Here is a 14,714-nt window from a genome sequence, read left to right on the forward strand (position 1 = left end):
GCGACCCCTTTGGGGCGGCGGGCCCTTCTTTTTATCCATCGGGGTCGCAGAGTTTGGGAGAAAGAAGCAGAGACCGCGACAGTAGGAAAGAAGGCTACAGAAAGAGAGGGGATGAGAGAGCGGGTAACCAAAAGGGTGTGAAGCGAAAAGCCAGAGCGCTACGGCGAGGCACAAAGATCCATTTTGGCACCCGAACACGCCCAGGGCCCGCAGGAGCCTCGATGCACAACGGATAGAAACACAACCAGAAAGGTGTCACGCGGACAGGAGTTGGCACGACTGTCCAAACGAGAGTTGCAAAACAAGAAGGGAAAGACTAAGTTCGGGAGCGCCAGCGGAGCCTTGTTTGGACCCGAGACAACGTAAGGTGCAGCCGACGAAAATGCGTGCAGAGGGAGTAGACAAGTTAGAGGTGCCAGATCCTCCTGCTAAAAAAAACAGCAATTCGGCTGACTTGTCGTAAATGTAGAAGATGAGTAAAGACCACTGCTAGACAGAAAGGCAGGCAGGGCCGTGTCCGGGCGCGGAAAGAAATTTGATACTGCGCGGGCATTGTTTTGAAAGGGAATCTCCCCCACGTAACAAAGGCCTCTGGGTACTATCTTGTAGTGAACAGGGAACGGAACACCACAGGAGAAAGCTACACTGGAGGCAGAGGGCTGGGTTTGGAAGATTTTTTTTGAGGTGACTTCAGCCCCGAAGAGGCCACCCGCCACTTACAAAGAGAGCGACATGAGGCGAGTCACTTGATCGTTTTCTCTGGTACCCAAAAAAAACGTGAAAAAATCCCCCAACTTGAAAGTGGGATCTTGAAGGAACACGCGGCATGGGCTTTGAAGAAAAAGTCAGAGAAATCACGAAAAACCCAGCCGCGCGATGTCGGTTGGCTCGATTGTTACCTCCGGGGTCTTGAAGACACGAACGTCGCCAAGTACTTGTCGCGTCGAGCGTCCAGCGACCCAAAAGCGAAGTTACGTCGTTCAGTCACGCAAAGATTCACCCCCAATTTTCGGATGGAAAAGCAAAGACAGGTAACGATCAAGGGAACCGCGGGGTTTTTTTTTTCTCTTCTAGTCTATACCAGCGTTGTGATGCGTCGACGTTGACGCGCGCTCAGCTGCATTGCTGCAGGAACGCTGCCTTCAATGCGAGAGTCACCAGGCCTTGTGAACCGCCGGCTGACCCCCGACGAGCTCTTTTCCCCGCCGGCGTGCAGTAGAGGCACTTCAGAACTTCATTCCCCTAGTACGATATCGCTGTCCAGCCTGATTCTACCGTCTCTTCGACGCGTTCCGTCCCCGCTGGAGCGTGTGAGCGATAAAGTTTCTGCGCTTACAGAGCTGTAGACATCGTCAGTACCCCAGGAAGACGTGCACCGCGCGCTTCAAGGTCCTGAAAGCAAAGCGTTTGAATAACTGGGTGTAGTATTGCGGCCATTAAAGGCGAATTCACACGCGCTCATGAAGCTGTAGTGGCGTCTCGTTGCCACATCGAAGTTCAGGGTGTCAATGCTGTGGACGGCTATTCGCGCGAGGCTACCGCAACAACTCGGATGACGTCTGCATCCAGTGTCACGTTGCGGGTAATACAGTTCTGTCGCTGCGATTCTGCAAGGTTTCGAGATTTTCTCATGGTCAGGGTACCCACGTCGGTGGTACTGGAGGCACGCAAGTTACTTTAGCGTGTAGATACCCAGAATTTGCAATGCATGGCCCCAGAGAGTAATACACAGCCATAGCAGTTATCGACGGGGGCACTATCAGAGGTCACGGGCATGGTTAAGGCGTCGAGAAAGCCTGTTGGGCACTGAGCGTTTTGATCTTTGCTCACATGGTTCCTGGGGCTGTCGTTCAGCGTCGCAGCCTCACGACTGTCAGTGCAGCACCTTCCCGCTTAGGGCGACGCCTGCTGTCTTCATCACGCACGACAGCAAATTTCCCGACAAACGTGTCGTACTGTGGAAAAGTCACACGAGTACCATTAAATATCAAAAAGCTCTTGTTCGCTTGTCTGAGGTCGATTCTGACGCACTCTGTCGCGCACGTAACCCGTTGCCTGCGCGCGTACGCCTCGACACGCGTGCACGACAGAACAATAACAGCAGTCTTCGTAGTCACAGAGCGAGATTCAGCTTTCTAGCCCAGCCAGATCACGAATTCAAGCGTGCAGCACTGTTCGTTCAGTTCTTTGTCGACAAACGGAGGAAGGGTGCAAAATTCACTTGGAAAGTCGCGGAAACTTCGCTTCTTAGGTGGTCTTGTGCATCTGAAGAGCGAGTGAGAGAGGACTTCCGCTTCAGAACGATCGTTGACAGCTCTTGCTTGGGTGCGAACCGAGGCAAGGTACAGCACGAGTTGCAGCGTGGCGTGCTCTAGTAGTTGGCGTCGAGTGCGCACATGTGATGTGGCGAATCGCTAGTATGAACGCACTAGGAGACCAGAAAAGTCAGGGTACTACAGTTCATCTTCAATGCGGATATTGTCAAAGAACGGGTGCTTGAGAGCATCTTTGGCTGTTATCCTCTTGTCAGGCATGACCTCGAGCAGCCTGAAACGACATATAAAGGTAGCCTCGGGGTCTCCATGTGCCTGTTTTTTCACTCTGTAATGCAGTAGCCTAGCCAACTCCGTCAAGGCTGCGCGAACGGCTGTTTTGGACAGACGATCGGCCGTTCACGGGCTTATTTCGAGCCTTGTGATTGGGCACAACACCAGTGAATAACTAGGTTCTAGTAATTGAGCCTGTTTACTTCGTGAGGTGCCTGCTGTCCGCTGTTTACTATCACCTATAGGGCTCAAAAGACCATGTGCTGTGGTGCCACCTATCGCGTTCTGATGAACTATTTTCTTCGCTACGTTTGTACTTTGCACGTTTCTCCAATGGGGCAACCCACGCGGGGACTCGCCTCGCTCCCTTCCTTAAACAAGTATTTCTCAATGTGCAGTAATGGTATGGAGGAACGCGCGCATGTGTGTTTGCAATGCTTAGCAGCATGGACGTCCTTCAGGGCGTACGTGTCTTTGGAGAAAATATATTTGCGCCCAAGGCTTACTTAGAGGCCAGATCCAGTAGATGGGGATCCGCTATGGCATCAAGCCGACCATTCTCTATCAGAATCCGCTCAAGCGGTCTCTCCTCTCCTTCAAAGGCAGGAAGTGCTTCTGACTGCATACACACGCATACACGTACACCCGTCGATCTTCAGTACGCAATCGCTTTGAGGTAAGCATGTTTCCCAATCGAACACAGTCGCCATAGTCGACGCGGGCAGTCCACGTGAGCCCTGCGAAGCTCTCTGACGCCTCGACTGCCCGAGGCCACCCGCAACGGAGCGCCGCTGCTTGGTGTTCGACACATTTCTCTCAATGTGCGCCTTAGCCTGTACTCACTCGCCTGCCTATTTCTGCGCCTTTAAGATGTGTGCATATATATATATATATATATGCCCCTGTACGTGCCCTGACCAACATGACAAACTCAGTGGCGTGGTAATAAAACACGAAGAGACTTACCCAAAATTTCCACTCACTACTTCTTGTTAATGTTGCTGGTCGAGATCTCTCTGGTCTAGCCGTATTTGGTTCGCGCTGGGAGCCCTGCTCCCTCGAGTCGCCTTTTCCTTCGTTTCTCTTGCCATCTCCAGCGCTTTTTGCCCCGCAGCCCGTGCTCCTCTCCGCCGGCGAGTTTCGATGTGTCAGACTCTCCTGTATTGCTTGCGCGCTGCCAGCGTCTCCCCTTTTTTCTGCTCGGCGCCACGGGTTTCCGAAGAGGCGCATGATGGCCATGATGCACTGAAACTCAGAGCATCCGTCAATCAGCTCAGTGCCTGTAAGTAGCTCCATGAGGATGCAGCCCGCACTCCACACGTCGACGCACAGGGAATAGGAGCTGCTGCCCAAGAGAACGTCGAGTGGCCTGTAGTTCAAAGTGATAATCTCAGGCGACAAACAGAAGCTTGCTCGGCCCGTTGCCTTATCGTCGCCGTCTGACTGGAGGTCTGATTCCGATGTCACAGAGTGATCCGTGCCAGGATCTCTCCCTTTTTTCGCCAAGCTGTTTCCCTCACCGTCGTCGTGCGCATTGCGGCTCGTTTCGAGTCTCTTCCGTTCTCGGTGGAGCGCCCCTGATGGCGATTCAGCAGAACACCCTCCGGCAACTCGCGAAGACGCGGCAGCACCTGTAGAGCTCTTTTGTGGCGGTTTGCGCTCGCGTTGCGCAGTTGTTCGCTTCTGTGAGACATCCTTTGTCTGCTTGAGGCTGCTGCGGCTCTTCTCTATTGCAGTACTCGTAGTAGAGGTGGCAGACAGCGGCTGATCGGGCATAATGGAAGAGGAAATATAGAAAGGCAGCGTGCGTGCCAATCCAAAATCTGCTATGACGAGCTGTGTGGCCAGAGGGGGGTATGGGGCAGGGGCTTCCGTCTGGCTGGTGTTGACGCTTCCATCGTCTTCTGAAGTCCCCTGGGAGGACGTCTTGCTCTCTGCCTCTCCTTTCTGACTGCTATCTGTGCTGGATTCCTTGTGCGCATGCTTGTGGTCCTGATTTGATCCACCTGGAACTGAAACGATTGGGATCCCTTTGTCACATGCAGACTTTACGTGGTGAGAGCCACCTTTCACCACTCCTGTTTTCCGTTTCTCGACAAGAGTGTCGCATGGTACAGCGGATGCGTCGACCTCTTCGCCGACTTCTTTCTTCCGTCCTGTTTGTGACCCTGATTCCTCACTTCCCTGTTCAGCCACGTGCTTCTCCGCTTTTAAGAGGCCGATTTGAAGCCGCGCTGCAGCCGCCGCGGCCAGCTCCGCAGCTTTGGTGCGGCAGTTCAGATGCACGCGAGGCTCGTGGATGCCATCGTTTCCTTTCTCTGCTTCCCCGATATCGTCGTCCTCCTCCTCTGAGGCATCGCATGGAAAAGCCTCATCGTAGAGTCTGTCAGACGCCACAGGGGAAGGAGGCGGAGGCGGAGGGCAGGGCGGGTGCTGAGGAACCCATTCTACAAGGATGTTGTCAGGCTTTAAGTCTCTGTGGGCGATTCGGTGTTCGTGGCACGCAGCAACGCCTCGCAAAATAGCCTGGGTTATCGTTTTGCACAGAGCCAGAGGTAGCCCGCAGGGCGGCATGTCTGGGTACGAGAAAGGCGGTGGAAACGATACGTGCTTTCTCGTGCCTACACTCTTTGCGGAACTGGGCGACAAGCCAAACGAAGAACTGGCGCTTTCGTGGTCGCTGGGGAATGCCACGTCTTCTTCGTTTTTCTCTTGTTTGTTCGCAGACGAGCTTTCACTTTTGTATTCATACACGGCGTCTTGGTCTCCATGCTCCTGAAGAAAAAGCCTGTGCGGAGAAATGTGGTTGTGCTCTTGTGCCTGGTGACTGCATAAAAGATGTTCCTGCCAGCATGCGTACCTCCTCATCAATTCTGTGAGACTTCCTCCGTGAATCACGGGGAAGGACAGATACACTCGCCGGCACCCTACAAAGACCTGGTCGAGCCGAATGACGTTCGGCGACCCGCGTAACGCTTTCAAACTCGCGACTTCTCGCTGCACCACTGCGGGAACTCCTCCGCCGGCAACTGACTCATCGTCTATTGCATGCCTGGAGGACTGCAGGTACATGCGTTTGAAAGCTCGTTCCTCGCCTGTGTCTTTATGGCGTACTAAGTAGACCCGGCCATACACGCCCTCACCCAGCAGCCGTACCCCTTCCCATTCATTCCAGATATCCTCATCACGATCGCAAAGGCGAACAATCTTTTCTTGCGGCTTGCGGAACGCTCCCCCTTCCCGTTTCTCCTTACCAAACGCCTGCTGCGGAGCAACACAATCTGAAAGTAGGCCGCTACAGCCATTAACCGCGAGGGCAGCAGCAGGAGGCCGGCTCGCATGCGAGGCCCTACTCGCTCCTCTACCAAAGCTGGAGCACGCGTTGAGCGAAGACGCCAAATGCGAGTCTTCACAAGAGGCCGGATGGAAACCGTCGATTGCAATTCTCACATTCGCATGGGCAGGCCGCTTGTTTACCCCACCATCGACCGTAGATGCGGAAGCTGAACTGACGCTCCTCGTGTTCTTAATGCCTGTCCTGACGCATGACCTCGCAGGCTTCCCCTCTGTGGGTTCTGCCCGCGATGCTGAAGGTACCTGCCTCGTCCCAAACCCTCCGACGACAATTTTGTCCTTTCCATTGGACACTCTGCCATTGGCCCCTCCTCCCCCAGACCTATTCGTTTGAATGGTGTCCCCACTCTTGGAAACTCCTTTTCTATGCGAAACACCCCCGGCGCCTGGCCTCCTCCTTGCCTCACCGTGAACGCCTGGAGGGTCGGCCGAACTAGTAGGCATTCCAGAAATACCTTTAGGGACACCGCCAAACACATCTGCCGCTCTCTGGCCCACCTTGTCCGTCGTCGACTCTCCGCCAGCGGATCCTGCATCTTTTCCGGAGGCTTTGATAGCGGCAACACCATTACCGTTGCCTGCCGCAGCTTTCGTATGGTATGAGCATGGCGACACGCCCGTGGCCTCCGTCTTGCAGTCAAAGGCAGATAAGTGCGAAACGTTGGACTCAGGCTTGGCGCAACTGCCTTCCATTGCCTCCCGTTTTTTTTCACAGCAACGCCCCGCAGGCCCGCCCCCCTGACCGGTGAACCCTCCAGGGTTTCCATTTACTACAGTCATACCTTGCCCTTTTGAGGGACTCTCCTGATGTTGAGCTTGCCGATCCTTGAATCCTCGTCTCTTGTTGAACGGCAGAGAAGGTCCAACTGGCCCTCCACATGTTCCCTCAGATGACTTGAGGGCCGTTCCCCCGTCGGTGCGCAAGCACGCCGAAGTCACCGACACACCAGACAAATCCGAAGCAACTTCACTCCCATTCTGGGCAGTTGCTAGTTTCTCTTGAACTTCAGTTGTCTTTGCTCGCTTACTAGATATCGCCCCAAACCCCCTCGGCGGAAGGGAGATCAGCCTTGATTCCATACTCCCTTCTTGGTGGTCGCTCTGCTCAGGCTCCTGCACAGCGGTAGACTGAGGCTGCGGTGGCCGCTTTCTCGGGTTGCCGAGAGTCAGGCCTTCTGCTGACCGGGGGGCAGGACAAGAATAGGTCCCAACTTCTCTCTTTTTCGGACTGTTCGTAGAACCCAGCGATGCCGGAATTCGAGACTCGTCGGCGTGTACCCTTCGGCTGTCCCCGTGAGCCAAGTAGCGCCCGTTGTCAGTCTCTCTAAGGACAAGACGTGCCGCCGGCGGACGCGCCCGCACCATTGCGTTTACAAAGAAGACTACCGGTACGTTTTCTCCTTTGTATTAGAGGATAGGTCTGTAGAGCAAAACTCAGCCCCCGCCAAAGCACAGCGAGTGGTGCTTGTGTCAGACCAGCCTCCCTTGTCAAGCACATCCAAAACACCAATCGCCGCGACGTCTGCTGCTCAAACGGTTGTCAAAAGCCTTGGAATCTTGTGAAGCTTTTGTGTTGTGTGATTTCCCTAAAAGTTTGGACTCTGAAACCGCAGGTTTCAAGAGCCTCCTTCGTGACGTACTCTGTAACGCCTCTCTCGCGTAGCCTTCCTGGATTTCAAGATGCGACCAGGAGGTCGGAGGAGAGCGAAGGAAAGTCGGAGAGCGCTGATGCTGTCACCCGCTTTACAAACAAGAGGGCCCTCTCTAGAGACTCCGTAAGCCGCGAACGAATCGAGGTGTACGGGAGAGCAGAGGACGCGTAGTTACATCAGTGCTGCATCACTCGCGTTGCTGTTGCTACGCTAACGCTAGGTTTTTATACAATTGGATTGGAACTCGTCGACTCTCGAAGAAGGAGGGGTTGGTTAGGCCGCGTTGTCATCTTTTCTGTATACCATGAACACTGTACCCACGATGAAGGTAGTCACACCTTCGCACTATGACTGGCGGGGACGGCCATATTTTCTCACACAACTGACATACGGTCTCGAGCGCTGCTCTCAACGCACATGTAGGGCCGTGTCACGTGAAGAGACCAGCAGAAGGGAGGAAGACAGACAGTCTTTTTTCTAGTAGTCCAAGGCGGCATAGAGCCTTAGGCTTCTGATCTGCAGTGCGGGGTCCCAGACTTCGTGGGAGACTTGGCACGGACGCTTTCCGAGTTTAATCACGGTAAGAATAATGAAGCAGCAAAAGTCACCTGGATGTCGCAACTAGTTGCCACGCCGGAACCACATCCATAACCTGGCGGATGCAGTGAAGTGGGGAGAAAACTCGACAAGGTCCATGTTATCTTAGGTCAAGACGCAAAGGCGTGAGCTGTAACGGTTTCTCAAGCGCACTGCGGTGTACTGCAAACTCGAACATGCGAGGTCAAATTGACAAATATTTCTCCTAACATGGTGCTTAGAAGGATGCGGAAGACGAAAAAGCGAGTAAGTTGTGGACGAAGGCACGTTACGCATTGTCGCCAAAGGAGGGAGAAAGCAGTGATCAAAGAAGGAAACGAAGGAACCGTTGCATGCTTGCCGGTCTAGAGTCTTACAATAAAGCTGGTGGAAGGGACAACACGGCGGGATGATATGAGGGCGAGGAAGGTCTTCGATAATTGTGGGAAGTGGTTTTGACAAATGGAGGAGGTAACTCTTTTTCGGGCGGCATCTAAACTGCAAGTGTGGGAATCACTAGGAAGGTTCCAGAACGCCTGGCGGAAAAGGGGTACGAAGTGAAGGCACGGGGCCGGGTGTTCAACACGGCTTGGCCGCTTTCGGAGGCAGCACATTTTGCGGGTAGCGGGCGACGGATGTGTTTCCCACTTGAGCAACAGCAGGAATCCACCTGTTTGCTAGGCCCCTAAACCCGCACGCGAACCAGTGTGCGACGAGGCGTGAGAGCCTATTCTGCCGCGAGAATAACAATAGCCAGCTGGTAGGTCGGTGTATGCCCTTTTTGGATCGAGATTTCCCTGACATCTGCAAGATGAACGGGCTCAGCGAGTAGCGCACGCCCACTACAATGTTCGGCAGTCGGCACTCACCGTTATAGAACATAAGTCGAGCACCTGACCTTGAATTCATAGGCGTCGTCATCCTGGCGTTTTGAGAAACTCCCCACACAGGGTCACGCAACCGTTACTTACGCCCAACTCGCTTCCTCCCAAGTGCATATGAAAGTGTACACGAATGCAATGTTAACTGAAGTTTTTAAGACCTCAGTATTGGATTTCCCCAAGGACAACACCGTCCAGACGCACAGAGATACCTGGGGCCAATCACGACCTATATTTACGACCCGCTCTGCTGTGGCGAAGCGGCGTAGTATGCTCTACACCTGCCTCTGTCACGAATTTGAGACTTCTGTATCACGAAACCAAAGGAGATTAGACTTGTGCTGCGGATTGAAAGAGAGCCTCAAATTCGAGTCTGGTTCTTAGGCTACTGTACGGAGCGTAGCACACAGCCAGAAAAGTATTCTAGGAATCGGTCTAATTCCCTGCTGGCAAGCGGCCACGATTAACACAAGACCCTTCATTGTGGATAATGCGCCACCGTGTGATAGTGTGCTTTCAGCATCTAGGGTCACTTGATGCAACTGATATGTCTGGATAACACCCATCCCTTTTTGTCGCTGCGTACTGCACTCATGCTACAAAAACCTCGCAGTACCACAGAGAGCAGCACTTTGCCGTGCCCCTCGCACTGCAACGAGGGACTACTAGACACCGTGAGCTCGCATACACTGGTCAGCCTGAGTGACGACGCGCGCCTCCAGGTTACAGGATTGGAAATAAATCTCCTACACATTGCCTGATCGCCATGCATGTGCATGAACAATGGAGGCGGATTACGTTTGTTTCTTCTCAAGACGTCCTGAGTCTGCTACGTGCCAATGGAAGCTCTGCGCGTGAAAAGACGCCTGCTCCGAACCCCGTTGGCGTTGATCGTATTGAACACCTCATTCACTAGTCCGAGAGTGTCCCCGGAGGGCGTATGTAGTGGCGCTAGGGTTGAGATGGCTTTTTGTACGCGAGCCAGATCACTCAGATAAAACAGACAGGGCGGCAGACCGACAGCCACAGAATTAAAAAGCTGTATCGTGACATTACCATGCAGTATTCGTTGTCATATCCAAATAAAAAAGCGCACAATAATGAAAACCTAGAATCTCACCAGAATCCGCTACTGCGTGGACAGACAAACGAAATCTCCTGCTAGTGGCTGTGGACAAAAGCGGCCACCGTCTTTCCTGTGCTCGACTTTAAGTATCTAGGTTCAAAAGTTCCGCCTTCGGGAAGCAAAACGAGAACCAATTTCCGGTTCCGACTCTTTCGATGGATGACTGCCGCTTTCGCGATTTACTCTTCACACACTGTTCAGCTGCTAAGCGCCCTGGCCTCAGAGCTGATGTTTTGTGTTCTTTCTGATTCCGACTTGGACGCGGCGGCAGCGGCTCCACGCAATTGCATACTATGCGCGACGGCTTCATCCGGGGTCTCGCATCATCCGCCCTCACTACAGCCACTCTGCAGCGTTTACTTTGCTTTTGGCGTTGGCGCTAGAACGCGGCCGAGCAGTTTCCGTGGTAGCTGACGACGACCGACGACACCTTGTCCGTGATTTCGTTCGTTCTCTCCTCGGGACGCATCCCATCGTCACGGTGGCGCTGCTCCGAGTTTGAGACACACTCGATTCTTTCTGAGAATGAAAAACAATACCCGAATGCGACCTCAGAACCATATTAAGCATACCGCACACGTCATCTCATGGGCTGAAGCAGAGACATGCGCCTGTGATCAAGTTTGCTGACTTCACCAAAAACATTTTTTGTAGATGCACACGGGTAGTGCATAGCGCGGTGCAAATTAGTTGCACTGCTTTCTACAGGTCTGTTCAACATAAATCGACCACATGCCCGCTCACCCGACTATTCAACAATGCTCAAGTACCAAGGCTAAGGTAAAAGATTGCCAAACACACTGCGCAGACATTTCAGTGTGAGTTCCTCAAGTGCATAAACGCACGACGCGGACATCTATACAGACGGCATACAAAACCTTTTGCCGCAATACCGCCAGAAATCTGCGTTTTTGCCTCCGTAAGTTTCAGCTGCAGTTGACATTGCGTCTGCTTTGTTCATATGAGTGCTACATCCAGACTCTGAAGAAAAGCATCCTCACATGCACTCCACGCGAGCGAGGCGGCGACCCAGAGGGGGAGTGGTCGTGGTGCCGGTCTTTGTATCTTTCTGCCCTCAGTTTCTTCTTTCTGTCCTTGTTCTTCGCGCGAATCTCCTGGAGTCTGTGTTGAAGGAAGCGCTCGTGGGCCTCAGCCTATTCACGAATTATGCCAGGGACCGCACCACATAAAGCCGCACGACTAGACTCTGAAGTTGACGACGAGAGCCGCATTTAAGCTGCTTCAACGAGCGCGTCTCGAAGCCGCAACCTGGAGCTGGAACTGGAAAAAGACCCAGTCCTCGGCGATACGAAGGATTCTCGACCGACCGACGTCTCCACCACAGTCTTCCTTCTGCGGGTGGCGAGGGGAGGGGGTTTAGCCTTGCCACGGCGAGTTCTGATGCCAGGACAGCTTTTTCTCTCTCTCTGAGCCCTGACGCTGCTCCCTCAAACTCAGGCACAACGAAGCTTCCTCCAGTCCATCACGGAAATCTTCTGAGCCCACAAGGAGCGGCCAGCCAGCGCCGACTCGCGAATATTCGAAAGCCGCTCTCTGCGCCTGACGTCGTAGATTTGGTTCCACTATTCCAACTTACTTTGAGAGCCTCGTGCTGCTCTTCGTCCTTCATCGCCTCCAACTGCATCTGGACCGCCTGGCCCTCGTACAACCACAGAGCGTTGACTTCCTGCATGCCCGCATGCTAGACGACACCACAAAGCGTACTGGAGCGCGTAATCTCGGAGTGGACGAGACGAAACTACATCTACTTGCATGCGCAGGATGACGCTGATTTGAACCCCGATTGTCACAAACGCTCAGGCGCGGATTAGTAGTGTAAGATTTCGTTAACAGGGGCAGGGAAGAGGTGTGCTTCACGTAGGCGTAAATCGATGCGGACACCAGGAGAACACCTAAGACTTACTTGAGCGATCGTAATTGCTGAGTGTTTAACCCACAGTGCATTTTCAGCCTCCTCCAACTGCCACTGGAGAAGGAAAAAAGGAAAAACGATTTTGTCTACCCACGACCGGTGTGTCTCGTTCAGACCTAAGGGCAAGCGCAGTGGAATACAAACAGAAATGAGACTATATATAATTGAAACTCGACCGTGTGGTTTTGACACCACAGGGACAAACGCACACAAGATATCTCACCGTGACTCACTCCCTGACATGCATAACTCGACAAATGAACAACATGCCTACGTGCTTCACAGAACAAGCAATGTCTATAAACTCTCTGGCGGCAGCATGCATGCACCATAGAGACACTGCCACAGCAGACACGAAAAGACATGCTTGCTTACCGACGGTGAGCACTCTAATGTAAAGAGCACATAACGTAGGCAAACGTCGCAGCTGCCGAGGCCAGTCAACCAGGAGACGTAAAACCAGCTATGCATCCATCCCGACTACATTTATGTGGTGTCAAACCCTAAGCGAACGGAGAGGATGCCGAAGGCCGCTTTCACCCTGCGCTTGCGGGCGCGCGTATGCGCGTACCTTGCATAATCGCGGCGTATTTGGGGTGCGCCGACGTAGCAATGAACTCGTCTTGTTCCTGCGCCTGCTGAGTCATCTTTTTCTGCTCGTTCTGAAGACGGTACTTGGCTGCCTGCTCCATCGCCCTGCGCAGCTGGTCGTCTACTTGCCCCAGCAGCTTCTCAGCAGCCTCTCGATGTGGCTTTAGCGTCTCCTGCAGTCGACAAAGCACAGGCGAACGCGCGCGATCGTTAGGGCACACATCGTTAGCCCGCGCCTCCACACGAAAGGGCACGAAATTGGCGAGCCAGGTACGAGCCGCGGAGTCGCTGCATCGAGCCGGTCAAGCCAAGAGGCGCAGGAGCTACCCGTCTCGAAACTAGACTGCTGCAAGCAGAAGACGCGAACTAGACCCAAATGACACCCCCCGTCAAATCGTAGGCCGCATGGGATCCGAGAGACGCAGGGGCGGATATAGCAAACGCGGCATGAACAGGAACTGCGAGGCACACTGGAGCCCTCAAAGATCTTCACAGCGGACATAGGGGCGAGAGGCACTGACACGACAGACACGCAGCCCCTCGACGACACAATTCAAGAGACTACAGGGACATGCAGCACAGCGCGCATGAATGAATGTTATGGAGAGAGGGAGTCCAGAGGAGCGCAGTATCCCTCTCGGGATCGATGGAGGAAAACTACTACTTTGAGGCAGCTCATACCACCCTCAGCTCGCACAGGCAACGATGACCACCAAGAGACACGCTAGGGAGTGGAGACCCAGAAAACCGCAGACAAAGTGTCTTATGAAATACGGACGAAAGCGGAGAAGACGGAAAATCGCAACTGGCGACATCGTAGTACATGCCGGGAAACACCGCAGAAACGCAGGCACACGCGCGTATCAAAACGCAGAGAGACAGAAAAGGGATGAACCCAGACGCAACGGAGACCTGTCCCCCCTTAACCGCCTGTCGGCCGGAGAGACCGCGCGCGCGTTGTGCCGCATCCTCGATCACAAGAGGCGTGCGACACAACCTCCCGCGCCAAGGCACACCCTCCCCCCTTGGCCTCCCCCGCCCCCCAGCGCAGTGGCAATTGTGTGGATTTCATTCACTTTGGCGCATCCGCCTTGCACGTACCTGGGCGGCCAGATACTGGTTGTAAGCGACTGCGTATTGACTCTGCAGGGCGACATATTGCTGCTGTGCGGCGACCGCGCCTCGCATGCGGACGTCCGCGAGAACTCGCCCTAGCTTCTTTTGATTCAGTTCGCTGCTGCGGGTCTCCAGGCCCTGCCCCTTCCACATAGCATCCAGCAGCGTCGCTGCGCTGATGGGGAGACCTCGAGACATCGCCATCGTGACCGCTCCCCGGCAGAGTGTCCAGACCGTCAGAAGGCGAGACGCGGAGCCGGGGAAGCTTCCACCACGAAAGAGCGAAGCAATTGGGGACGAACACCCTCGGAGAGTCCCTACGAGGAACGAAAGACCTTGCAGAAGAAAACGACACAGGAAAAGAAAATACGGGGGCCTTGCGAACGCAGGAAGGTTGACAGAGGATGACGTGTGAAGACAGGAGCAGACGACCGGCGCAGTACTAAAAGGGTGACAGAGTGAAACGGAGTCCCGAGCCACGCACCCCCCGAGGTGGGAACCGATCGTGGAGGACCCGGCTGCTGTACCGCAGAGCAATTCGGGCAGCGAGACAGAGCAGTGCAGAAGATCAAAGAGGGAGAGTTGCAGTTTGCTGGAAGGCCAGGCTCAAAGTCGAACAATCGAAGCGACACCATAGATCTAGGCAGAAGAGATCCGGAGGGACGCTAAGGTGGGGAGGGAGAGTGTACACTCCCCTTTCTAGATACAAATATCCACGTGGGGGCCTGCGTAGATCCCTGCTAGCTGCCGTATACAGTAGCTGAGGATAGGACTCCCAAGCCCACCAACGCGTGAGTAAACCAGACGCGGTCGATACGGGGCCAGAAACACGAAGAAGAGTCGCTAAAACATCCGGACGAAGAGGCAAGGGCTAACGCGCCGGACGGTTACCAGCCACCACACCCGTCGATGACCTCAGCTGGCAGCCACGCTGCGCCA

General features: G+C 54.1%; 2 protein-coding genes across 2 annotated transcripts; both read right to left on the reverse strand.

Moving 5' to 3' along the window:
* Positions 1-2,453: 2,453 nt before the first annotated feature.
* Positions 2,454-7,265, reverse strand: BESB_013280 (CMGC kinase, CDK family; the record flags this gene model as incomplete). Its single annotated transcript, XM_029360058.1, has 3 exons — positions 2,454-2,547; positions 3,053-3,165; positions 3,513-7,265. 3 exons carry the CDS (start codon positions 7,263-7,265, stop codon positions 2,454-2,456), a joined length of 3,960 nt encoding a protein of 1,319 aa, XP_029216725.1.
* Positions 7,266-10,471: 3,206 nt separating this feature from the next.
* On the reverse strand, positions 10,472-13,979 carry BESB_013290 (uncharacterized protein; the record flags this gene model as incomplete). The annotated part of the gene is made up of 6 exons (XM_029360059.1): positions 10,472-10,654; positions 11,143-11,289; positions 11,733-11,822; positions 12,060-12,184; positions 12,640-12,832; positions 13,761-13,979. 6 exons carry the CDS (start codon positions 13,977-13,979, stop codon positions 10,472-10,474), a joined length of 957 nt encoding a protein of 318 aa, XP_029216726.1.
* Positions 13,980-14,714: the final 735 nt, after the last annotated feature.

Source organism: Besnoitia besnoiti, chromosome IX (genome assembly GCF_002563875.1).
Source record: "Besnoitia besnoiti strain Bb-Ger1 chromosome IX, whole genome shotgun sequence".
Taxonomy (NCBI): Eukaryota; Apicomplexa; class Conoidasida; order Eucoccidiorida; family Sarcocystidae; genus Besnoitia; species Besnoitia besnoiti.